Source organism: Coregonus clupeaformis, chromosome 40 (genome assembly GCF_020615455.1).
Source record: "Coregonus clupeaformis isolate EN_2021a chromosome 40, ASM2061545v1, whole genome shotgun sequence".
Lineage (NCBI taxonomy): Eukaryota > Metazoa > Chordata > Actinopteri > Salmoniformes > Salmonidae > Coregonus > Coregonus clupeaformis.
Genome location: NC_059231.1, coordinates 36,150,087 through 36,175,797, shown reverse-complemented (window position 1 = coordinate 36,175,797; position 25,711 = coordinate 36,150,087). Strand labels below are relative to the sequence as shown.

Sequence of the window (25,711 nt, the reverse complement as noted above, 5' to 3'; positions counted from 1 at the left end):
AAATAAATCTAAAGATCAAATGTACCAAAATAAACTAAAAAATATTTTGAAATGTATTTAATTAAAATACACATATTTTGTAATTTAAAAGTAAGTGTATTTTAATGAATTAAGTAGCCAGCCCAAACAGCAACAACATTCTCAGTAACGCCTTGAAGGTGGTGAGTAGGGTGTCTTATGTAATTCATTTGGACAAATCATGATTTTGCAGTTGCTCACATCTTTCAAATTTCGGAAGGGGACATTTGACCCATAGACTCACCCAAAACGGGCTGAGAGTTTTTGTTTAGAGCGTTAGAGAGTTCGCTACTTCAGTACTTCACTTGTCTAACACGTCTCCCCCAGAACTTAATCATGCATCTAACGCAATTATGCAAGATTTTAGTTCTGGGTGTCAGAGATTACTGAACAGTGAGGAGAGGCACACCACAGAACGGTACTTCAAAGCTTCACTCTACAAGCAGATGTTGCATGTCTGTCTACAGCCCTGCTGCCAGCTCTATCACCAGTATGCCTACTCCTGATGTGATAAGACATCCTCTTAGATGCAGCATGGAAAAGAAAATACCAATGGGGGCAAAAATAAAAAGTATGTGTGCCCGTTTATCTGTCTCCGTGTGGGAAGCAGCAGCAGGAACATGAGTGTATGATCAATGGGCCTGTCAATGGGCCAACGCTGGTAAACATATTCTCCCTGCAATACCTCACAGGCCTATCACAAGCCTCTCATATATATCATAATGGTTATTTATAGTACAGGCCACAGATTATTTTATACTGTGTTGTATTAAGATTACTTCATTCGTCAATTGTACACATGGTCTAACCAAATTTTGACTTGTTCCAACCCCTCCGAAAGACACACACAGAGTTGAAGTCGGAAGTTTACATACACTTAGGTTGGAGTCATTAAAACTTGTTTTTCAACCACTCCACACATTTCTTGTTAACAAACTATAGTTTTGGCAAGTCGGTTAGGAAATCTACTTTGTGCATGACACAAGTCATTTTTCCAACAATTGTTTACAGACAGATTATTTCACTTATAATTCACTGTATCACAATTCCAGTGGGTCAGAAGTTTACATACACTAAGTTGACTGTGCCTTTAAACAGCTTGGAAAATTCCAGATTTTTTTTTTAGTTAATTGGAGGTGTACCTGTGGATGTATTTCAAGGCCTACCTTCAAACTCGGTGCCTCTTTGCTTGACATCATGGGAAAATCAAAAGAAATCAGCCAAGACCTCAGAAAAAATATTGTAGACCTCCACAAGTCTGTTTCATCCTTGGGAGCAATTTCCAAAACGCCAGAAGGTACCACGTTCATCTCTACAAACAATAGTACGCAAGTATAAACACCATGGACCACGCAGCCGTCATACCGCTCAGGAAGGAGACGCATTCTGTCTCCTAGTGTCACGACTTCCGCCGAGGCTGCCCCCCCTCCTGGTTCGGGCAGGCTTCGGTGTTCGTCGTCACCAGAGTACTAGCTACTGCCGATCCCATTCTCATCACTCCACTTGTCATGTCTTGTCAATCACATTCACCTGGTGCTCATTCTCCTAATTAGTATGTGTATAAGTGTTCCCTCTGTTCCCCTTGTCTTTGTGAGTGATTGTTTGTTGTGAGAGCGTGTAGCTCGGTTGAGCTACATGTCACTGTGTTATTGCCAAGGTTTTCCCTTGTATAGTTTCGTTTGACGCTTGGGGCGTTTGATTTATGCAAACGGATTAAACTCTGGACTTCGGTATTTTACCTCTTCTGCCTGACTTCTTCATTCACACCTCGTCACAGAATCACTCACCTGATCTGATATTGAGTCAGCAGGAGAAGACTGCATGCCTGGAGTTGTGGCAAGGGTCCAGGAGCATTCCTCGATGTTGGCCAGCTTGGGGGAAGCGATGGATCGGGTCCTTCAGGTGATAGAACGGCTGGAGAGGAGAAGATCTGATCTATCGAGACCAGCTGGTCAACCAATGCAGGCACCTACACCCCAGCCCCTGGAGGGATCCAGATATCCTGGCCACCAGCGTTTGATGGGACGGCAGCGCGATGTAAGGGATTCCTACCCCAACTGGAGTTGTATTTCTCCAGCATCAGGCCGGAGCCCCGGGAGCAGGAGAAGTTATCCGTCCTCGTTTCCTGCCTTTGTGGGAGAGCCCTGGAGTAGGCATACGCTGTGTGGAACGAGGGAGGTACCGCGTTGGAGAACTATGGGAAGTTTGCTCGCCTCTTTCGGGCCGTTTTTGATCACCCGCCTGAGAGTCGAGAGGCGGGCGAACGACTGGTTCATCTGAGGCAGGGGACGAGGACCGCTCAGGACTACGCGCTGGAGTTCCGGACGCTGGCAGCGGGGTCCGGGTGGAATGAGCGGGCCCTGATCGACCATTTCCGGTGCCACCTAAGGGAGGACATCCGAAGGGAGCTAGCCTGCCGGGATGCCATGCTATCGTTCTCCCAACTGGTGGACATGGCCATCTGGCTGGACAATCTGCTAGAAGCCAGAGGACGTCCTGGTAGGGGTCTGCCCGTCCCACTCCGGACGACTCTGACCCCGAGCAGATGGAGCAGGGGGGAGCCGCCGGTTGAGAGAGCACAGGAGGACAGCGACAGTGCCACTCTGGTGGTACGAAGGGACCATCCACCTCACGTCGCAGTCAACGTGCTTTCGGGTCTGGAGGTGGTAGGCAGGGTACTCACGCATCACCCCAGGTAACGAACACCCAAACGTGTTCAGAGCCCTTTGCGCCGCACTGTACTTTATCTATCTCCTTTCCCGATCACTTGGTAGGTTCCCAGTGTAAGGCGCTAGTCGATTCAGGCGCAGCTGGGAATTTTATGGACAGGGCATTTGCACACCGCCAAGGCATTTCATTGGTTCCCCTAACCATTCCACTCCCCATCAGAGCACTTGATAGTCGACCATTAGGGTCAGTGTTTGTTAAGGAAGTTACGGTACCAGTCACCATGATTACGCAGGAGACGCATGTTGAGCAGATCACCTTTATGATTATTGAGTCTCCTGCTTACCCTGAAGTCTTGGGTATCCCGTGGTTAGCCCTTCACAACCCCAATGTTTCATGGCCACAGAGGGTTCTTACGGGGTGGTCGCGTGAGTGTCCGGGTAGGTGTCTAGGTGTTTCCGTTGGTGCGACCACGGTGGAAAGTCCAGACGGTACCCCCACCGTACCCCCAGACTGACCCCCGAATACCATGATCTGGCGCTCACGTTTTCCAAGACGCAAGCGACTAAATTACCACCTCATCGGGGAGGGGTATTGCGCGATAAACCTTCGGGTAGACCATGTACCTCCCAGGAGTCATGTGTATCCCCTGTCGCAGGCTGAAACGGAGGCTATGGAAATATACATCACCGAGTCCCTGCGCCAGGGGTATATACATCCCTCCACTTCACCTGCCTCCTCAAGTTTCTTCTTTGTGAAGAAGAAAAATGGCAGTTTACGCCCGTGCATTGATTATCAACCACTGAATAATGTGATGGTACGATTTAGTTATCGTCTTCCCCTCATTCCTTCAGTGATTGAGATGAGTCAAAGCATGGGGCCCGTTTTTTCACCAAATTAGACCTCAGGAGTGCCTACAACCTGGTGCATATTCTGGAAGGGGATGAGTGGAAAACAGCATTCAGCACAACCTCGGGGCATTATGAATACCCGGTGATGCCCTACAGTTTGATGAATGCTCCATCCGTTTTCCAGTCCTTTGTGAACGAGGTGTTTCGGGACATGCTTGGTCGTGGTGTGGTGGTCTACACCAATGACATCCTGGTGTATTCCGCTACACGCGCCGAGCATGTGTCCCTGGTTCGCAAAGTACTGGTCCGACTGCTGGAAAATTATCTTTATGCCAAGGCAGAGAAGTGTGAGTTTTTCCAGCAGTAAATCTCCTTCCTCGGATATCGCATTACCACCACAGGTGTGGAGATAGAGGGAGATCGCATTGCAGCCGTGCGTAATTGGCCGACTCCAACCACGGTAAAGGAGGTGCAGCACTTCCTTGGCTTTGCCAACTACTATCAAAAGTGTATTCGGGGCTTTGGCAAGGTTGCAGCTCCCATTACCTCCTTGTTGAAGGGTGGGCCGTCCCGGCTCCGCTGGTCTGCTGAGGCTGATTTAGCCTTCAATAGATTGTGGGGTCTGTTCACCTCAGCCCCGGTATTGGCTCACCCCGATCCATCATTACCGTTCGTAGTGGAGGTGGTTGCGTCCGAGGTAGGGATAGGAGCTGTCCCGTGCCTTCTTTTCTAAGAAGCTCAGCTCGGCAGAGCAGAACTACGGCATTGGTGATCGGGAGCTGCTGGCTGTTGTCCGAGCTTTGACGGTGTGGAGACATTGGCTCGAAGGGGCGAAACACCCTTTCCTCGTCTGGACACACCACCGTAACCTGGAGTACATTCGGGCAGTGAGGAGGCTGAATCCTCGCCAGGCCAGGTGGGCCCTCTTCTTCACCTGGTTTGATTTCACACTCTCGTACATTCCGGGTACGAAGAACGTGAAGGCAGACGCACTGTCTCGGCTGTATGACACAGAGGAGAGGCCCAGAGACAACACCCCCACTAGCTACTGCCGATCCCATTCTCATCACTCCACTTGTCATGTATTGTCAATCACACACACCTGGTGCTCAATCCCCTAATTAGTATGTGTATAATTGTTCCCTCTGTTCCCCTTGTCTTTGTGAGTGATTGTTTGTTGTGAGAGCGTGTAGCTTGGTTGAGCTACATTTCACTGTGATATTGCCAAGGTGGATGTTTTCCCTGTTTGACGCTTGGGGTGTTTGATTTATGCAAACGGATTAAACTCTGGACTTCAGTATATTACCTCCTGCGCCTAGCTCCTTCATTCACACCTCGTCACACCTAGAGATGAACGTACTTTGGTGCAAAAAGTGCAAATAAATTCCAGAACAACAACAAAAGACCTTGTGAAGATGCTGAAGGAAACAGGTACAAAAGTATCTATATCCACAGTAAAACGAGTCCTATATCGACATAACCTGAAAGGCCGCTCAGCAAGGAAGAAGTCACTGCTCCAAAACCTCCATAAAAAAGCCAGACTACGGTTTGCAACTGCACATAGGGACAAATATCTTATTTTTTGGAGAAATGTCCTCTGGTCTGATGAAACAACAATATAACTGTTTGGCCATAATGACCATCGTTATGGTTGGAGGAAAAAAAGGGATAGCTTGCAAGCCGAAGAACACCATTCCAACCGTGAAGTACGGGGGTGGCAGCATCATGCTGTGGGGATGTTTTGCTGCAAGAGGGACTGGTGCACTTCACAAAATAGATGGCATCATGAGGAAGGAAAATGATGTGGATATATTGAAGCAACATCTCAAGAAATCAGTCAGGAAGTTAAAGCTTGGTCGCAAATGGGTCTTCCAAATGGACAATGACCCCAAGCATACTTCCAAAGTTGTGGCAAAATGGCTTAAGGACAACAAAGTCAAGGTATTGGAGTGGCCATCACAAAGCCCTGACCTCAACCCCATAAAAAATGTGTGGGCAGAACTGAAAAAGTGTGTGCGAGCAAGGAGGCCTACAAACCTGACTCAGTTACACCAGCTCTGAGAGGAGGAATGGGCCAAAATTCACCCAACTTATTGTGGGAAGCTTGTGGACGGCTACCCGAAACGTTTGACCCAAGTTAAACAAGTTAAAGGCAATGCTACCAAATACTAATTAAGTGTATGTAAACTTCTGACACACTGGGAATGTGATGAAAGAAATAAAAGCTGAAATAAATCATTCTCTCTACTATTATTCTGACATTTCACATTCTTAGAATAAAGTGGTGATCCTAACTGACCTAAAACAGGGAATTCTTACTAGGATTAAATGTCAGGAATTGTGAAAAACTGAGTTTAAATGTATTTGGCTAAGGTGTATGTAAACTTCTGACTTCAACTGTATATACAGTGGGGAGAACAAGTATTTGATACACTGCCGATTTTGCAGGTTTTCCTACTTACAAAGCATGTAGAGGTCTGTAATTTTTATCATAGGTACACTTCAACTGTGAGAGATGCAATCTAAAACAAAAATCCAGAAAATAATATTGTATGATTTTTAAGTAATTAATTTTCATTTTATTGCATGACATAAGTATTTGATACATCAGAAAAGCAGAACTTAATATTTTGTACAGAAACCTTTGTTTGCAATTACAGAGACCATACGTTTCCTGTAGGTCTTGACCAGGTTTGCACACACTGCAGCAGGGATTTTGGCCCACTCCTCCATACAGACCTTCTCCAGATCCTTCAGGTTTCGGGGCTGTGGCTGGGCAATACAGACTTTCAGCTCCCTCCAAAGATTTTCTATTGGGTTCAGGTCTGGAGACTGGCTAGGCCACTCCAGGACCTTGAGATGCTTCTTACGGAGCCACTCCTTCGTTGCCCTGGCTGTGTGTTTTGGGTCGTTGTCATGCTGGAAGACCCAGCCACGACCAATCTTCAATGCTCTTACTGTGGGAAGAAGGAGGTTGTTGGCCAAGATCTCGCGACACATGGCCCCATCCATCCTCCCCTCAATACGGTGCAGTCGTCTTGTCCCCTTTGCAGAAAAGAATCCTCAAAGAATGATGTTTCCACCTACATGCTTCACAGTTGGGATGGTGTTCTTGGGGTTGTACTCATCCTTTTTCTTCCTCCAAACACGGCAAGTGAAGTTTAGACCAAAAAGCTATATTTTTGTCTCATCAGACCACATGACCTTCTCCCATTCCTCCTCTGGATCATCCAGATGGTCATTGGTAAACTTCAGACGGGCCTGGACATGCGCTGGCTTAAGCAGGGGGACCTTGCGTGCCCTGCAGGATATTAATCCATGACGGCGTAGTGTGTTACTAATGGTTTTCTTTGAGACTGTGGTCCCAGCTCTCTTCAGGTCATTGATCAGGTCCTGCCGTGTAGTTCTGGGCTGTTCCCTCACCTTCCTCATGATCATTGATGCCCCACGAGGTGAGATCTTGCATGGAGCCCCAGACCGAGGGTGAACTTCTTGTTGCCGTCTCACCAAGCTGCTTGCCTATTGTCCTGTAGCCCATCCCAGCCTTGTGCAGGTCTACAATTTTATCCCTGATGTCCTTACACAGATCTCTGGTCTTGGCCATTGTGGAGAGGTTGGAGTCTGTTTGATTGAGTGTGTGGACAGGTGTCTTTTATACAGGTAACGAGTTCAAACAGGTGCGGTTAATACAGGTAATGAGTGGAGAACAGGAGGGCTTCTTAAAGAAAAACTAACAGGTCTGTGAGAGCCGGAATTCTTACTGGTTGGTAGGTGATCAAATACTTATGTCATGCAATAAAATGCAAATGAATTACTTAAAAATCATACAATGTGATTTTCTGGATTTTTGTTTTAGATTCCATCTATCACAGTTGAAGTGTACCTATGATAAAAATTACAGACCTCTACATGCTTTGTAAGTAGGACAACCTGCAAAATCGGCAGTGTATCAAATACTTGTTCTCCCCAATGTATACAGGTTGGAGAGGTTGGAGCAGAGGGCTGCCACACTGGGAACCCATGGAGTAGTAGTTCTGGGGGGTTAAGTGCCTTGCTCAAGGGCACAAAATAGCATCTAGGATTTTGATACAGCAACCCTTTGCCAGCTCACATCCCGAAATATTTTTCCTGTCAGACCCGGATTCGAACTGGCAACCCTCCCGTTCCTGGCTCGCCTCTCTAACCATAGGCTACCTGCCACCCCTATTTTCAAAGGGTGTGGTTTTACCTTTTTTTTGAGCTGAAGACCCGATCGGTGAAGCTCTCAGTGTTGGTGGTGGGTGATTTCACAACTGGGGATCTGTAAACAGAACCAAGAATGTTTGTGCACATCCTTTGATGGGGAATAGTAAAGATTAACCAGGTGTACGTATGTGAATACCATACCTGCTCACACTCTGGCTTGTGGAGATGGTAGTCTCAGTAGTTGTACCACCTTTGGTGGTGGTAGTTGTTGTGGTGCTGAAGGAATGAATTCAACAGGATATCAAAACATTAAAATGTTACTGTGTCACCTTTGATTGCAAAAAGTTTATAAAGGTGGTGAATAAACTTGACCAGGGCTCCCTTGCATAAAAGATGACTAGCTTGCCCCCAAAAAAAAAAAAAAAAATAGAAAGAGAATAAAGGCGCTCACATTTTTTAATTTAAAACTAATCATCTACCTTGTTTTCTTAGGTTCCTCTGTGACTGTTGTTTTAGAGACAGTAGTTCTGTAATGACATTACATTAATAGAGGCTGAATATGAGACATTTCATGGATAATACATTTTATTACATAACTATTCAGTATTGCACAAGCACAGCTGGGATTCATTATCATATAGGGTCACTTACGTCTTGAGACAATCTGACTTCGGTGGTGAGGTACTGTACCAAACAAAAGACAGCATTTAGAGATAATCTCTTTCACAGCAGCTAAATATCCACTTACAGAACCATTCTGTTCTATTCCAACATTACCTTTTTGTGTAGGATGTGCTAGTACGTCCATAAGTTGAAGGCAGGGTGCTACATCAAAAGGGGAAATTACATTTTATTAACACTAATATAACTATTAACTGAGTGGACAAAATTTGGGCATGGGCATCATAATTGTGTAATTTTCTGGTTAAAGTGACGTCAGCTAACCAGATTATAACCAGGTAAAGACATATTTTTCAAGTTTACAACCTGACCATGGCGTCTTTTCAAGCAATATTGCCTACTGGGAACATATTATTGCAACAAGTAAAGGTGTGAGTTCTGTAGGAGAAAAGCCTACTGACCTGCCCTTGCTCAATTCATCCTGACTCCCACCAAATCTGCAACAAGTCAGATGAGTTTTAGAGAAAACACTTCTACATCTTGATGTAGAATGTCAGTGCATATCATAAGTATTCACCCTTTTGGATTTTTTTTGCGTTACAAAGTGGGATTGAAATGGATTTAATTGTGATTTATTTTCACTGATCTACACAAAATACTGCATAATGTCAAAGTGAAAATAAAATTCTATAAATGTTTACAAATTAACACAAAATGAATAACTAAAAGGTCTTGGTTATATACAGTGGGGGAAAAAAGTATTTAGTCAGCCACCAATTGTGCAAGTTCTCCCACTTAAAAAGATGAGAGAGGCCTGTAATTTTCATCATAGGTACACGTCAACTATGACAGACAAATTGAGAAAAAAAAATCCTGAAAATCACATTGTAGGATTTTTAATGCATTTATTTGCAAATTATGGTGGAAAATAAGTATTTGGTCAACAACAAAAGTTTCTCAATACTTTGTTATATACCCTTTGTTGGCAATGACACAGGTCAAACGTTTTCTGTAAGTCTTCACAAGGTTTTCACACACTGTTGCTGGTATTTTGGCCCATTCCTTCATGCAGATCTCCTCTAGAGCAGTGATGTTTTGGGGCTGTCGCTGGGCAACACAGACTTTCAACTCCCTCCAAAGATTTTCTATGGGGTTGAGATCTGGAGACTGGCTAGGCCACTCCAGGACCTTGAAATGCTTCTTACGAAGCCACTCCTTCGTTGCCCGGGCGGTGTGTTTGGGATCATTGTCATGCTGAAAGACCCAGCCACGTTTCATCTTCAATGCCCTTGCTGATGGAAGGAGGTTTTCACTCAAAATCTCACGATACATGGCCCCATTCATTCTTTCCTTTACACGGATCAGTCGTCCTGGTCCCTTTGCAGAAAAACAGCCCCAAAGCATGATGTTTCCACCCCCATGCTTCACAGTAGGTATGGTGTTCTTTGGATACAACTCAGCATTCTTTGTCAAACACGACGAGTTGAGTTTTTACCAAAAAGTTCTATTTTGGTTTCATCTGACCATATGACATTCTCCCAATCCTCTTCTGGATCATCCAAATGCACTCTAGCAAACTTCAGACGGGCCTGGACATGTACTGGCTTAAGCAGGGGGACACGTCTCGTACTGCAGGATTTGAGTCCCTGGCGGCGTAGTGTGTTACTGATGGTAGGCTTTGTTACTTTGGTCCCAGCTCTCTGCAGGTCATTCACTAGGTCCCCCCGTGTGGTTCTGGGATTTTTGCTCACCGTTCTTGTGATCATTTTGACCCCACGGGGTGAGATCTTGCGTGGAGCCCCAGATCGAGGGAGATTATCAGTGGTCTTGTATGTCTTCCATTTCCTAATAATTGCTCCCACAGTTGATTTCTTCAAACCAAGCTGCTTACCTATTGCAGATTCAGTCTTCCCAGCCTGGTGCAGGTCTACAATTTTGTTTCTGGTGTCCTTTGACAGCTCTTTGGTCTTGGCCATAGTGGAGTTTGGAATGTGACTGTTTGAGGTTGTGGACAGGTGTCTTTTATACTGATAACAAGTTCAAACAGGTGCCATTAATACAGGTAACGAGTGGAGGACAGAGGAGCCTCTTAAGGAAGAAGTTACAGGTGTGTGAGAGCCAGAAATCTTGCTTGTTTGTAGGTGACCAAATACTTATTTTCCACCATAATTTGCAAATAAATTCATTAAAAATCCTACAATGTGATTTTCTGGATTTTATTTCTCTCAATTTGTCTGTCATAGTTGACGTGTACCTATGATGAAAATTACAGGCCTCTCTCATCTTTTTAAGTGGGAGAACTTGCACAATTGGTGGCTGACTAAATACTTTTTTTCCCCACTGTAAGTATTCACCCACTTAGTTATGGCAAGCCTAAATAATTTCAGGAGTGTGCTTAACAAATCTTATAATAAGTTGCATGGACTCACTCTGTGTGCAATAATAAAGGGGTTAACATGATTTTTGAATGACTACCCAATCTCTGTACCCCACACATACAATTATCTGTAAGGTCCCTCAGTCGAGTAGTGTATTTCAAGCACAGATTCAACCACGAAGACCAGGGAGCTTTTCCAATACCTCACAAAAAAGGGCACCGATTGGCAGATATTTTTTTTTTTTTTTTTTAAAGCAGACATTCAATATCCCTTTGAGCATGGTAAAGTTATTAGTTAGGCTTTAGATGGTGTACAGTGGCTTGCGAAAGTATTCACCCCCCTTGGCATTTTTCCTATTTTGTTGCCTTACAACCTGGAATTAAAATAGATTTTTTGGGGGTTTGTATCATTTGATTTACACAACATGCCTACCACTTTGAAAATGCAAAATATGTTTTATTGTGAAACAAACAAGAAATAAGACAAAAAAACAGAAAACTTGAGCCCCCCCCAAAGTCAATACTTTGTAGAGCCACCTTTTGCAGCAATTACAGCTGCAAGTCTCTTGGGGTATGTCTCCATAAGCTTGGCACATCTAGCCACTGGGATTTTTGCCCATTCTTCAAGGCAAAACTGCTCCAGCTCCTTCAAGTTGGATGGGTTCCGCTGGTGTACAGCAATCTTTAAGTCATACCACAGATTCTCAATTGGATTGAAGTCTGGGCTTTGACTGGGCCTTAAACCACTCAAGTGTTGCTTTAGCAGTATGCTTAGGGTCATTGTCCTGCTGGAAGGTGAACCTCTGTCCTAGTCTCAAATCTGTGGAAGACTGAAACAGGTTTCCCTCAAGAATTTCCCTGTATTTAGCGCCATCCATCATTCCTTTAATTCTGACCAGTTACCCAGTCCCTGCCAATGAAAAACATCTCCACAGCATGATGCTGCCACCACCATGCTTCACTGTGGGGATGGTGTTCTCGGGGTGATGAGAGGTGTTGGGTTTGCGCCAGACATAGCGTTTTCGTTGATGGCCAAAAAGCTACATTTTAGTCTCATCTGACCAGAGTACCTTCTTCCATATGTTTGGGGAGTCTCCCACATGCCTTTTGGCGAACACCAAATGTGTTTGCTTATTTTTGTCTTTAAGCAATGGCTTTTTTCTGGCCACTCTTCCATAAAGCCCAGCTCTGTGGAGTGTACGGCTTAAAGTGGTCCTATAGACAGATACTTCAATCTCCGCTGTGGAGCTTCGCAGCTCCTTCAGGGTTATCTTTGGTGTCTTTGTTGCCTCTCTGATTAATGCCCTCCTTGCCTGGTCCGTGAGTTTTGGTGGGCGGCCCTCTCTTGGCAGGTTCGTTGTGGTGCCATATTCTTTCAATTTTTTAATAATGGATTTAATGGTGCTCTGTGGGATGTTCAAAGTTTGGGATATTTTTTTAGAACCCAACCCTGATCTGTACTTCTCCACAACTTTGTCCCTGACCTGTTTGGAGAGCTCCTTGGTTTTCATGGTGCCGCTTGCTTGGTGGTGCCCCTTGCTTAGTGGTGTTGCAGACTCTGGGGCCTTTCAGAACAGGTGTAAATATACTGAGATCATGTGACACTTAGATTGCACACAGGTGGACTTTATTTAACTAATTATGTGACTTCTGAAGGTAATTGGTTGCACCAGATCTTATTTAGGGGCTTCATAGCAAAAGGGGTTAATACATATGCACACCCCACTTTTCCGTTATTTATTTGTTAGAATTTTTTGAAATAAGTAATTTTTTTATGTCCATTACATGAAATCCAAATTAAAATCCATTTAAATTACAAGTTGTAATGCAACAAAATAGGAAAAACGCCAAGGGGGATGAATACTTTTGCAAGGCACTGTATCAATACACCCAGTCACTACAGAGATACAGGCGTCCCTCCTAACTGAGTTGCCGCAGAGGAAGGAAACCGCTCAGGAATTCCACCAATGGTGATTTTAAAACAGTTACAGAGTTTAATGGTTGTGATGGGAGAAAACTGAGTATGGATCAACAACATCGTAGTTACTCCACAATACTAACCTAAATGACAGAGTGAAAAGAAGAAAGCCTGTACAGAATAACAAATATTCCAAAACATGCATCGTGTTTGCAACAACGCACTAAAGTAATACTGCAAAAAATCCAACACAACACATCACTGAGTACCACTCCCCATATTTTCAAGCATAGTTGTGGCTGCATCATTTAATTATTTTTTTACTTTTTAGATTATGAATGTATTGTTGGAGCTAGAAACACAACCATTTTGCTGCCCCTGTGATAACATCTGCAAATCTGTGTACAAGACCAATTAACCTTTATTTTATTTTATTTGATCATGTTATGGGTATGCTTTTCATTGGCAAGGACTGGGGAGTTTTCCAGGATAAAAATAAACAGAATGGTGCTAACCACAGGCAAACTCCTAGAGGAAAACCAGGTTCAGTCTGCTTTCCACCAGACACTGGGAGACAAATTCACCTTTTAGCAGGACAATAATCTAAAACACAAGACCAAATCTATACTGCAGATGCTTACCAAGAAGACACTGTTCCCGAGTGGCCTCACAGTTTTGACTTAAATCTGTGTAAAAATCTACAGCAAGACTTGAAAATGGCTGTTTAACAATGATCAACAACCAATTTGACAGAGCTTAAAGAATTTTGAAAATAATATAATGGCCAAATATTGCACAACTCAAGCTTACCCAAAAAGACTCTCAGCTGTAATCGGTGCTGGGGTTTCTAACATGTATTGACTCAGGGGGGTGAATACTTATCTAATCAAGATATATTAGTGTTTTATTTTTAATTAATACATATTTGTTAGCAATTTTCTTCCACTTCGACATTACAGTGTATTTTGTGTAGATCGTTGACAAAAATGTACAATTATATCAATTTTAATCTCACTTTGTAACACAATAAAATAAGATAAGTGAATACTTATGATATGCACTGTAGGTATAGGACACATATTGGTTCCTGAGTAGGATGACAGTGTGTGTTGAACAGTGATATTGATACCTCTTTTTGAGGGCCTCTACGGAAGACAATGTCTTGGTGGCTGTCGTTTTAGGGGATTTTGAGTCTGCAGGCTCAGCACTGTGGATAAATAAGTTTGTTAAACCATAGGTCTAAGAGACCTTTGATAATAACACTGATGTAGTAAGTAGACCACAATCTTTCAGTAATTATCAGATGTTTTCATTTCATGATCTCGAAGGAGGCTGCTGTTTTTTCAGTAAGTATTGATGAAAATCCATGAAAATATAAATTATTTGTAGTGCTTCAGCTTTTCTTGGATCTATATACAAGTTGAAGCCAAGTTGAGGTAATATATGAGGGAAGGGACTACAGGAGATACAGTATCAGGAAATAAGAGTCTACCTGTCAAGAGCCTCATTGGACCGGTATTTGTTCAGAACCACTCTGCCAAAGTTGGGATCCCGGCTAAAAGAGAGAAAAGTTGACAGGCAAAGTTTCATGTTATTTAGCCACCACTACTGTAACAATGAAAGGTCAGATAATTTTTTATTTGACAGTAATGACATAGCAGTCATGTTTAGTCACACCCTAAACTTCTACCACACCCTATAGTAATGTTCCATTCAGATGATGGGTGGAGGTGTGTGTGTGTGGTTTGTACGTTTGTTCGTGTGTGTGTGTTTGTGTGTGTGATGCCAGTGTCTCACTCGACTGCTTCGTCCTCCTCTGCATCTCTCCTGATCCAACTGCTGTCCTTTAGCAGAGACGTCTTCTTCTTGCTGTCCTCAATCGCCTGGCTTGGACTGCTGCTATTAGCTACAACCACCACAACACCACACACACACACACAAAACATTGACTAACTGACCTATACGTTGATCTTATTGAAAATACTGCAATAGACTGAACAAAAGCAGTACTGCATTATAATGACATAATTATCACAATTGAAAGTGCATAACTAGTACTGTAGGCCTATTAGTATATCTAACTCAGGGACTGTCTTTGTCTTTGACCGTCTTTGTCTTTCACCTGATCATTCATCCTGGTTACTCAACACAAGGACCGGTTACAATGCTGACCCCTTTGTGAGGTTATGACACTGTGAAACCGCACCCACTGTCAAAACCCACCGAGGAGTTAGGTACCCTGAGCAGCCCCTAATATTTAAGTAATATCACTGCTGTTCAGTCCTCACACAATGGGCCTTCTGCTATAGCTCCCTTGACAATGTTTAGGGGTTGATTGGGACACAAAACATGGCTGAATGAATGGACAAATGGAGGAGTGAACACTGTGGGTGTATAAGAACAGTAGAAACAGAAAGCTTTTGTGAAAATCAGATGTCTACCTCATTGCTGCTAAGAATGTGTGTTAGGAATGTGAAATTCCAGGTGTGTGGCACTGATAATGCTCATATACTGCGTTATGAGTCGATTCTTTTGAATTTTTTGCGTGCATGGCTTGCTGTATTTTGTTTATTTTCAAAACTCAAGATTGTATGCATGTCAAACATGTTTGCTAGCTAATTACCTAGCGAGCTACTTTGAGAATCTATTTTTTACACACTGGTAACCAGAGTCGTTCAAGGGAATTCGGGACATAGGGTGACTAGTTAACGTTAGCTTGGCTCTCTCTGTGTGTTCGTGCCGTGGGAGGACGTGTTTCTTCGTAGGCAGAAAGCAATGGCTAGCTAGTATGCTAACTATTCTAGCTAACTAACTGGCTGAATAAGTTCACAACGGACTCGCTCAAGCTGTCGGGACTAACCCACAACGTTAGACACGGACACGAATGATCTGCTTGGCGTGTTGACACACTGGTGGTTTGTTGTGGCCGAGTATTGTTGCTAAACCGTGTTGTTGGAGTCCGGCATGCTAGATGGCTGTGGCGTCATATGACTAGGTGCCCTGGACGGTTTTCACGGAAGAATACTGTACCAAGTTAGCTAGCTGAATAAACTAAGTTAGTCTATTCCTAGAAAACATTGAACCGCTGTAGTTTACAACAATTATAGTTTCTGAGGTGGAAGTTGGGAGAGTTATATTTGGGTGTTTCAGTGAAACGTAAGTGAGGGAGGCCCCGCTCTCTCGCTTTCCCAGATGTTTAGTTCATTTCATTCCAATCTCCTTTGCATTATTGTAGCCATTTTCTGTAGCCTGTCAACTATGCCTCTGTCTATCCCTGTTCTCTCCTCTCCGCACAGGCTATACAAACGCCTCACACCGCGTGGCTGCTGCCTCTCTAACCTGGTGGTCCCTGCACGCACGACCCACGTGGAGTTCCAGGTCTCTGGCAGCCTCTGGAACTGCCGTTCTGCGGCCAACAAGGCAGAGTTCATCTCAGCCTATGCTACCCTCCAGTCCCTCGACTTCTTGGCGCTGACGGAAACGTGGATTACCACTGAAAACACTGTTACTCCTACTGCTCTTTCCTCGTCTGACCATGTGTTCTCGCATACCCCGAGAGCATCTGGTCAGCGGGGTGGTGGCACAGGAATCCTCATCTCTCCCAAGTGGACATTCTCTATTTTTCCCCTGACCCATCTGTCTATCTCCTCATTTAAATTCCATGATGTCACAGTCACTAGCCCATTCAAGCTTAACATCCTTGTCATTTATCGCCCTCCAGGTTCCCTTGGAGAGTTCATCAATGAGCTTGATGCCTTGATAAGTTCCTTTCCTGAGGATGGCTCACCCTCACAGTTCTGGGTGACTTCAACCTCCCTACGTCTACCTTTGACTCATTTTTCTCTGCCTCCTTCTTTCCACTCCTCTCCTATTTTGACCTCACCCTCTCACCGTCCCCCCCTACTCTCAAGGCAGGCAATACGCTTGACCTCATCTTTACTAGATGCTGTTCTTCTACTAATCTCACTGCAACTCCCCTCCATGTCTCCGACCACTACTTTGTATTCTTTTCTCTCTCGCTCTCCTCCAACACTACTCACTCTGCCCCTACTCAGATGGTAATGCGCCGTCGCAACCTTCGCTCTCTCTCTCCCGCTACTCTCTCCTCTTCCATCCTATCATCTCTTCCCTCTGCTCAATCCTTCTCCCTCCAATCTCTTGATTCTGCCTCCTCAACCCTCCTCTCCTCCCTTTCTGCATCCTTTGACTCTCTATGTCCCCTATCCTCCCGGCCGGCTCGGTCCTCCCCTCCTGCTCCGTGTCTTGACGACTCATTGCGAGCTCACAGAACAGGGCTCCGGGCAGCCAAGCGGAAATGGAGGAAAACTAGACTCCCTGCGGACCTGGCATCTTTTCACTCCCTCCTCTCTACATTTTCTTCATCTGTTTCTGCTGCTAAAGCCACTTTCTACCACTCTAAATTCCAAGCATCTGCCTCTAACCCTAGAAAGCTCTTTGCCACCTTCTCCTCCCTGCTGAATCCTCCTCCCCCCCTCCTCCCTCTCTGTGGATGACTTCGTCAACCATTTTGAAAAGAAGGTTGACGACATCCAATCCTCATTTGTTAAGTCAAATGACACTGCTGGTCCTGCTCACACTGCCCTACCCTATGCTTTGACTTCTTTCTCCCCTCTCTACCCAGATGAAATCTTGCGACTTGTGACGGCCGGCCGCCCAACAACCTGCCCGCTTGACCCTATCCCCTCCTCTCTTTTCCAGACCATCTCCGGTGACCTTCTCCCTTACCTCACCTCGCTCATCAACTCATCCTTGACCGCTGGCTATGTCCCTTCTGTCTTCAAGAGAGCGAGAGTTGCACCCCTTCTCAAAAAACCAACACTCGATCCCTCTGATGTCAACAACTACAGACCAGTATCCCTTCTTTCTTTTCTCTCCAATTCTTGAGCGTGCCGTCTCTAGCCAACTCTCTTGCAATCTCTCTCAGAATTACCTTCTTGATCCAAACCAGTCAGGTTTCAAGACTGGTCATTCAACTGAGACTGCTAAAGATAACTCTCTCTCCTCTGCTCTTGTCCTTCTAGACCTGTCTGCTGCCTTTGATACTGTGAACCATCAGATCCTCCTTTCCACCCTCTCCGAGTTGGGCATCTCCGGCGCGGCTCACTCTTGGATTGCGTCCTACCTGACCGGTCGCTCCTACCAAGTGGTGTGGCGAGAATCTGTCTCCGCACCATGTGTTCTCACCACTGGTGTTTTCCAGGGCTCAGTTCTTGGCCCTCTCCTATTCTCACTATACACCAAGTCACTTGGCTCTGTCATATCCTCACATGGCCTCTCCTATCATTGCTACGCAGACGACACACAACTAATCTTCTCCTTTCCCCAGAGCCTTGGCGTGACCCTGGACAACACCCTGTCGTTCTCCGCTAATATCAAGGCGGTGACCCGAGCCTGTAGGTTCATGCTCTACAACATTCGGAGAGTACGACCCTGCTTACACAGGAAGCGGCACAGGTCCTAATCCAGGCACTTGTCATCTCCCGTCTGGATTACTGCAACTCGCTGTTGGCTGGGCTCCCTGCCTGTGCCATTAAACCCCTACAACTCATCCAGAATGCCGCAGCCCATCTGGTGTTCAACCTTCCCAAGTTCTCTCACGTCACCCCGCTCCTCCGCACACTCCACTGGCTTCCAGTTGAAGCTTGCATCTGCTACAAGACCATGGTGCTTGCCTACGGAGCTGTGAGGGGAACGGCACCTCCGTACCTTCAGGCTCTGATCAGTCCCTACACCCAAACGAGGGCATTGCGTTCATCCACCTCTGGCCTGCTGGCCCCCCTACCTCTGCGGAAGCACAGTTCCCGCTCAGCCCAGTCAAAACTGTTCGCTGCTCTGGCACCCCAATGGTGGAACAAGCTCCCTGCGATGCTAGGACAGCGGAGTCACTCACCACCTTCCGGAGACACTTGAAACCCCACCTCTTTAAGGAATACCTGGGATAGGATAATGTAATCCTTCTACCCCCCTCACCCCCCAAAAAAAAATAAATAAATAAAAAATAAACATATTGTAATGTGGTTACCCACTGGCTATAAGGTGAATGCACCAATTTGTAAGTCGCTCTGGATAAGAGCGTCTGCTAAATGACGTAAATGTAAATGTAAATGTTATTGTGTATACAGTGCCTAGTGAAAGTCTACAGCCCCTTGCACAGTTTTCATATTTTGCTTCCTTAAATTTCAATCTAAAAAGTTATACCATTGGGAATTTTTTCCCACAACCTACTCCACAATTATAGAAATGTTATGCAATTAATACAAAAATAAAAACAAAGAAGTCTTGATTGCAAAAGTCTCCACACCCCTTGTGGCACATATAGATAAGTTCAGGTGAAAATATGTTCATGAAAAATCACACAATTTGTTGAATGAGGTCCATCTGTTTGCAAAATAAGTGGTTCTCATGATTTAAGACTAACTTCCCCTGTCTCTGTAAAGTGTAAAGTCCCTCAGTTGGATAGTGAATTTCAAACAATGATTTAACCTCAGAGCCACCAATGATCTTTAGAAGCATGTCTGGGATAGATGTTTTAGACAGGCATAAATCAGGGGAGGTTATGAAATAATTCTAAGCCACCGAAAATCCCTTTGAGTATTGTCAAGTATGGTAATTCATCTGTGGATGGTGTATCATATCACCCAGACAGATCTGGCCATCCTTCCTAACTGAGCTGCAGGAATATCACTATGAGGCTTAAAGGTCCAATGCAGCCGTTTTAATCTCAATTTCAAATAATTTCTGGTAACAATTAAGCACCTTGTCGTGATTGTTTTAAATTAAAATGGTCAAAAAGAAACAATAGCTTCTTAGCAATGAGCAATTTCTCAACCAATAATTTTGCTAGGACTGTCTGGGAGTGGTCTAAGTGGGTAGGGGAAAACGGAAAACTAGCTGTTATTTGCAGAGAGGTTTGGAACTCGCTTTCTTATTGGTCTATTAACTAATTTACCACCTGGTGATGTCACCATGCAGGCCAAAGCTCCATCCCACCAAAACAGGCTGTCTTTTCAAACAGCTCTTACACTTAAAGGGCATGATCATTTTCACAATTACACAGTATTATTCCAACCTCATAGTGTGGAAATATATATAAAACAGAGGAAAATTATGTTTTTGACTGCACTGGGCCTTTAAGATTTTAAAACAGCCAGAAAACTCAATGGCTGAGCTGAACAGGGAAGACATAATGAGACCTAGGTCTCTTTTTTAAATGTGCCCTGTGTATATATATACACATTAAAATACAAAAACAGTCATGGGAAGCATAAATTAACCATCACAAATCACCCAGAAAAACAGTTACATTCCTCCACAAATAAGTCCCCAATCAATACTTTCAATTGCCCAAATGGGACCAGAACATCAAGATTAAACGTATTTAGAATTTTGTTCTAGCAACACGGTCCATTAAAACTCAAAGTAGATTTATCTAGCGCGGTGGAGACCATAGGAACCTCAAGAGTTAACCAATCCTGTGAACAGGTTAGGCAACTCAGGTCTCTATATTTCAACAGCAAAGTTAGATAAGACGGAAGTTTATGAAGTAAGTTGAGTAATGTAGCGAACCTTTTGATACAGGATGCAGTGATAAGTATGAAAACTGTCACCTGTAACAAAATGAAAGGCACTATGGTAGATGGCATCTAGCAACACTGGTCACCATAGTAACACCCACCCGTAGTCTGCGCTCCAGCAGGTATATCTCACTGGTCATCCCCAAAGCCAACACCTCCTTTGGCCGCCATTCCTTCCAGTTCTCTGCTGCCAATGACTGGAACGAACTGCAAAAATCTCTGAAGCTGGAGACTCTTATCTCCCTCACTAACTTTAAGCGTCAATTGTCAGAGCAGCTTACCGATCACTGCACCTGTACACAGTCATTCTGAAATTAGCCCACCCAACTACCTCATCCCCATATTGTTATTTATTTTGCTAATTTGCACCCCAGTATCTCTATTTGCACATCATCTTTTGCACATCTATCATTCCAGTGTTAATACGAAATTGTAACTATTTTGCACTATGGCCTATTTATTGCCTTACCTCCATAACTTACTACATTCGCACACACTGTATATATATTTTCTGTTGTATTTTTGACTTTATGTTTTGTTTACCCCATATGTAACTCTGTGTTGTTGTTTTTTTCGCACTGCTTTGCTTTATCTTGGCCAGGTCGCAGTTGTAATTGAGAACTTGTTCTCAACTGGCTTACCTGGTTAAATAAATAAAGGTGAAATCTAAAGGTTTAAGCAGTAGTAGCAGCTGCACTTTGATAAATAATATCAATATCAAGAACAGATAAAAAGGTTGACTGAATAATCTGCTTCCTACTGCTTAGAGAAAGGCACGATCTGTTTCTGTAGAAGAAGCCAACTTCAAATAAGGCAAAAGCCAGAATGACTTTCCAAAAGGGGTTAGTGTTCCTGAGTGGTCCAGTCTCAGTCATGACTTAAATCTGCTTGAAAATCTGAGACAAGGTTTGAATATTGCTATCCATCATGGATTACCAACCAAATTGGCTGAGCTTGACCAATTTTGGAGTTGGTGGGATCTTATTAAAAATGATTTATAGCTATAATTGCTGCCAAAGGGGCCTCCACATAGTAATAACTATGGGGTGTAAAGACCTACATAATCAAGACATATTTTTATATTTTTGTTATTTATTTATTTATTTGAAACATGCGCGTCAGTAGTGAATGTTTAAAAAATAAAATCATTTTCATATTAAAATTGAAGGCAGCAAAATGTGAAAACTGTGCAAGGGGTGTGTAGACTTTCACTAGGCACTGTACATAGTTACTTACCGGCACTGGGAGAATAAGACCTCTTGGAGTAGGAATAAGACATTTTGATATTGTCACCTTTGTTCAATCTGGAAAAAAGGGAAATATTCTAAATTAAGTAACCATCATTCATCCACAGGGTGGTGCTATTGGTCACAATATTGTTACTGTATGACAATAAGGAGCTGTGTTCAAGAACAAGGTAAGCCACTCTACAGGGGTAAAATATACATTCAGAGAAGCTATAGCAATGAGATGACCAGGACATGTCACTGTCAGCTGTTATCTTATGTAAAAATTGTGTTGTTATAGAGAAATCTATCCAATTCCTACACAAAACCATATGTCTTTCCGGGACCACCCATACACAAAAATGTATGCACGCATGACTGTACATCGCTTTGGATAAAAGCGTCTGCTAAATGGCATATTTATTATTATTATTATTATTATTATTATTATTATTATTATTATTATTATTATTATCATTATTATTATATTTTTTAAATGACAGCTGACTTGCTTTAAATAATGTTTACCATCTTGATAACATTGTGCCACCAATAGGAGTAGTAACACCAATGAAGGTAACACTAATGAAGGTAACGGCAATGACAAATGTTAGCTTTTTCTTTTGGTAACCAATTATGTCATTTATTTTGTAAATTTTTTTCTTCTTTTTTTTTGGGGGGGCTTACAGGTACAGAAATGCATTCAAAGATTACCCCAAACCGTCTTTGTAATGTTGCGTGGATAAGATTTCGGTAGCTTAGTATCTCTAATGCAGGCTATGGGACAATGGTCATTGAGCTCATTAGCAAAGATTCCTTTGGCTGTATATTGGTCCCGTGTAGCTCAGTTGGTAGAGCATGGAGCTTGCAACTCCAGGGTTGTGGGTTTGATTCCCATGGGGGGCCAGTATAAAAAATTTATGCACTCACTAACTGTAAGTTGCTCTGGATAAGAGCATCTGCCAAATTAAGGATATCCAAAAGAGTAGATTTTTCAAAGTGTTGTATTAATCATTTTGAGCAATAGTGGACCTAATTTTTTAGCAATAGTGGACCTAATTGATTCCAACATTTTAAATAGACCTCAGGAGGAATACCATCCCATCCAGGTGATTTGCCTTTATTCACGCTATCCAATGCCCTTTTGAGTTCACTGATAGAGATTTGGGCTCCCAGCGAGGTGGCTTCCTCTGTTGAGAAGAGGAGTTCGGACTTAGTCTGGCTTGGTGTCTCTTTACAATTGGAGGTGTACAGTTCTTTATAGAAGCGGGAGAATCTTTGATTGATTAATTTGGGTTCTGATAGTAATTCCCCTGTTTCAGATTTAATAGTTGCTAAATCAGCTAATTGATCAATACTGTGTTGTCATGAGCACTCTCTCTCCCTGGTAGCAACATTAATTGCATTCAATTATCTTCCACTCTGCTCACCTCCCTCTCTCTACTCAGCCTAACTAGCTCCACCTGCCCTGCTCTGCTCTTGTTACCTGGCCAGCTGCACTGCATTTCCCACTCACCATCCTCACCTTGCCTCACTCTGTTCTAATTACTCTGCCAGCTGAACTGCATTTCCCCACTACCTCTCCCAGTATATCAAGCCCTGTTTTTCAGCCAAGCCCTGTCAGATCGTCTTCAAACCCGGACCAGTAACCTGCCTGTCTGCGCTCTGACTCCTGTTTGTGATACCGATCCTTTCTTGACTGCCTCCTTGTTCTACTGCCCCGTCTATCCCAACCTGCCTTCTGGACCTCGACTACTCTCCGATCTTCAGCCCCTCCGGTCTCCGACCACCAGATGAGCGTGCCCAGACGTTTCACCACCCTCAGCCCGATACGCCGCTCCATCACTGGGGAACACACACACTAAGCACTTGGACTGGACACCCCCGGACATTTGGTGACCCCCGGAGCACAGGTACCCACAGGAGGACCCTGAAAGACCCCTGACACCCCTGGGACTCCTCTTCCCGCCTGTAACCTTGAATAAAGAACTCTGAATTTGAACTTGCGCTCTTGGGTCCTCTTCTGTTCGTGACAGAACGATCTGACCATCATGGACCCAGCGCACTCCCTGACCACGATGGAGGAAGAGCCAGAGAGGACTGCCCTACAGCGACTGGAACGCTCTGAGGGAGACATAAATCGGATGGCTGGCGACATCGCTTCCCTTCTCCAGCTATTCAACCAGCAGCAACAACAGTTCCAACTGCAGCAACAACAGCTAGCCCAAGCCCTGCAACTACTCTCAAGCCCGGCTACTCCACCTGCACCCCCCTGGTCCTTTTGTTCCTGTACCACCGATACTCCTTCATCCCTCCGCTGGAGGTCCCAATGCTGCAGGCCCGGCAGTGCTGCCACCAGATCCCCACGCTCCTGAACCAAGGATTGGGAACCCGGAACGCTTTTGATGGCAACCAGAAGCAAGTAAGACCATTCTTGAGCAGCTGCCGAATCCAGTTTGCACTACAGCCCAGGACTTTCTCAACAGAGGGAGCCAAGGTGGGGTATGTCATCACACATCTCACCGGTCGAGCTCGGTTGTGGGGAACGGCGGAATTCGACCGGCAAACCCCAGCCTGTGCCTCCTTCAGTGCCTTTGAGGAGGAGATGTTAAAGGTCTTTGACCTAGGCTCGCCAACAGCCGAGCGTCACAAGCTCTGCTCACCATCCGTCAGGGCAATCGGACAGTGGCAGACTTCTCCATTGACTTTCGTACCCTGGCCAGTCAAAGCTCGTTTAACCCAGAGGCACTGGTGCAAGCCTTCCTCCATAGCCTGGCGGACTATATCAAGGACGAGCTTGTTTCCCATGACCCGCCCTCAACGCTTGATGCCGCCATTGACCTTGCCGTTCGCATTGACCGCCGTATACAGACCCGGAGGAGGGAGAAGGGCCGTCTCAGTCAACCTGCCATCCGTACTCGGGTCGATACCGCTTCTGTCCAGCCCCTGCCTGTCAAGTCCCATAGCCAACTCAATCAGCCTGAGCCCATGGAGATTGGCCGTGCCTCTCTGACTCCCGAGGAGCGTCGGCGCCGTCTAAGCTCCAACCTTTGCCTCTACTGTGGTGGCGAGAATCACCGTGTCGCTACTTGTCCGGCAAAAGCCGCAGCTCACCAGGTGTAGGGGAGATCCGGGTGAGCTCAACAAGCCTTCAGTCTCCCTCCATCCGAAAGACCCTGCTTCATCTCCGCCTTCAGCTTTCTGACAAGACTCATACATTGGCCGCCCTTGTGGATTCCGGAGCCGAAGCAAACATCATGGACCCTGAGCTTGCACAGCAACTGGGCGTGAACCATCATCAACTGACACAACCCATTCCTGCACGAGCCCTGGATGGGCATCATCTTGGCACTGTCACTCATATCTCCGCCCCTGTGACAATCCTGCTGTCAGGAAACCACCAGGAGTCCATCCAGTTTCACCTCCTACACTCACCTGGCCAACCACTCATTCTTGGATACCCGTGGCTCCGTCAGCACAACCCCCACATCGACTGGGAGACAGGAACAGTCCGTGAGTGGGGAAGGAGTTGTCACCAGACCTGTTTAAGGGGGGGCCACCCTGCCCGTTCACCGGGAAGGATCTAGCGCTACCTCCGACATATCCAATGTTCCGGCCTGTTACCACAGCCTGAAAGAGGTGTTCAACAAATCCAAGGCGACATCTCTACCCCCCACACAGACCCTATGACTGCGCGATTGATCTCCTGCCTGGCACAGCACCTCCCAAGGGTCGTCTGTATTCACTGTCAGCCCCGGAAAGAAAGGCCATGGAGGACTACATTAATGACTCTCTTGCCTCCGGGATAATTAGACCGTCGTCTTCCCCCGCAGGAGCGGGATTCTTCTTTGTCGGCAAGAAGGACGGTTCTCTTCGTCCATGCATAGATTACCGGGGTCTGAACGACATCACGGTTAAGAATCGCTACCCACTGCCCTTACTTTCGTCTGCCTTCGAACTGCTGCAGGGAGCCACTGTATTCACTAAGCTGGACCTTCGCAATGCCTACCATCTGGTGCGGATGAGGGAGGGAGACGAATGGAAGACAGCGTTCAACACACCAACCGGCCACTATGAATATCTCGTCATGCCCTTCGGCCTCACCAATGCCCCCAGCAGTTTTTCAAGCCCTAGTGAATGATATCCTCAGGGACATGCTAAATACGTTCGTATTTGTGTACCTTGACGATATTTTAATATTCTCAAAGACTCTGTCAGAACACACGCACCACGTCCGGTTGGTCCTGCGCCGC

General features: G+C 44.9%; 1 protein-coding gene across 2 annotated transcripts in view; it reads right to left on the bottom strand.

Annotated features, from left to right (window-relative positions):
* scel (sciellin) overlaps positions 1-25,711 on the bottom strand; it is a 62,720-nt gene that overhangs the window by 29,437 nt on the left and 7,572 nt on the right. For both annotated transcript variants that reach the window (XM_041868816.1, XM_041868817.1), the window contains exons 2-11: positions 21,469-21,536; positions 14,435-14,543; positions 14,130-14,192; positions 13,767-13,844; positions 8,804-8,839; positions 8,499-8,546; positions 8,373-8,405; positions 8,201-8,248; positions 7,923-7,997; positions 7,765-7,836 (exon numbers count right to left, since the gene is read on the bottom strand). In XM_041868816.1, the coding sequence (XP_041724750.1) occupies positions 7,765-7,836; positions 7,923-7,997; positions 8,201-8,248; positions 8,373-8,405; positions 8,499-8,546; positions 8,804-8,839; positions 13,767-13,844; positions 14,130-14,192; positions 14,435-14,543; positions 21,469-21,511 (605 nt within the window). In that variant the 5' untranslated portion in view covers positions 21,512-21,536. The remainder of the gene's footprint in view (positions 1-7,764; positions 7,837-7,922; positions 7,998-8,200; positions 8,249-8,372; positions 8,406-8,498; positions 8,547-8,803; positions 8,840-13,766; positions 13,845-14,129; positions 14,193-14,434; positions 14,544-21,468; positions 21,537-25,711) is intronic.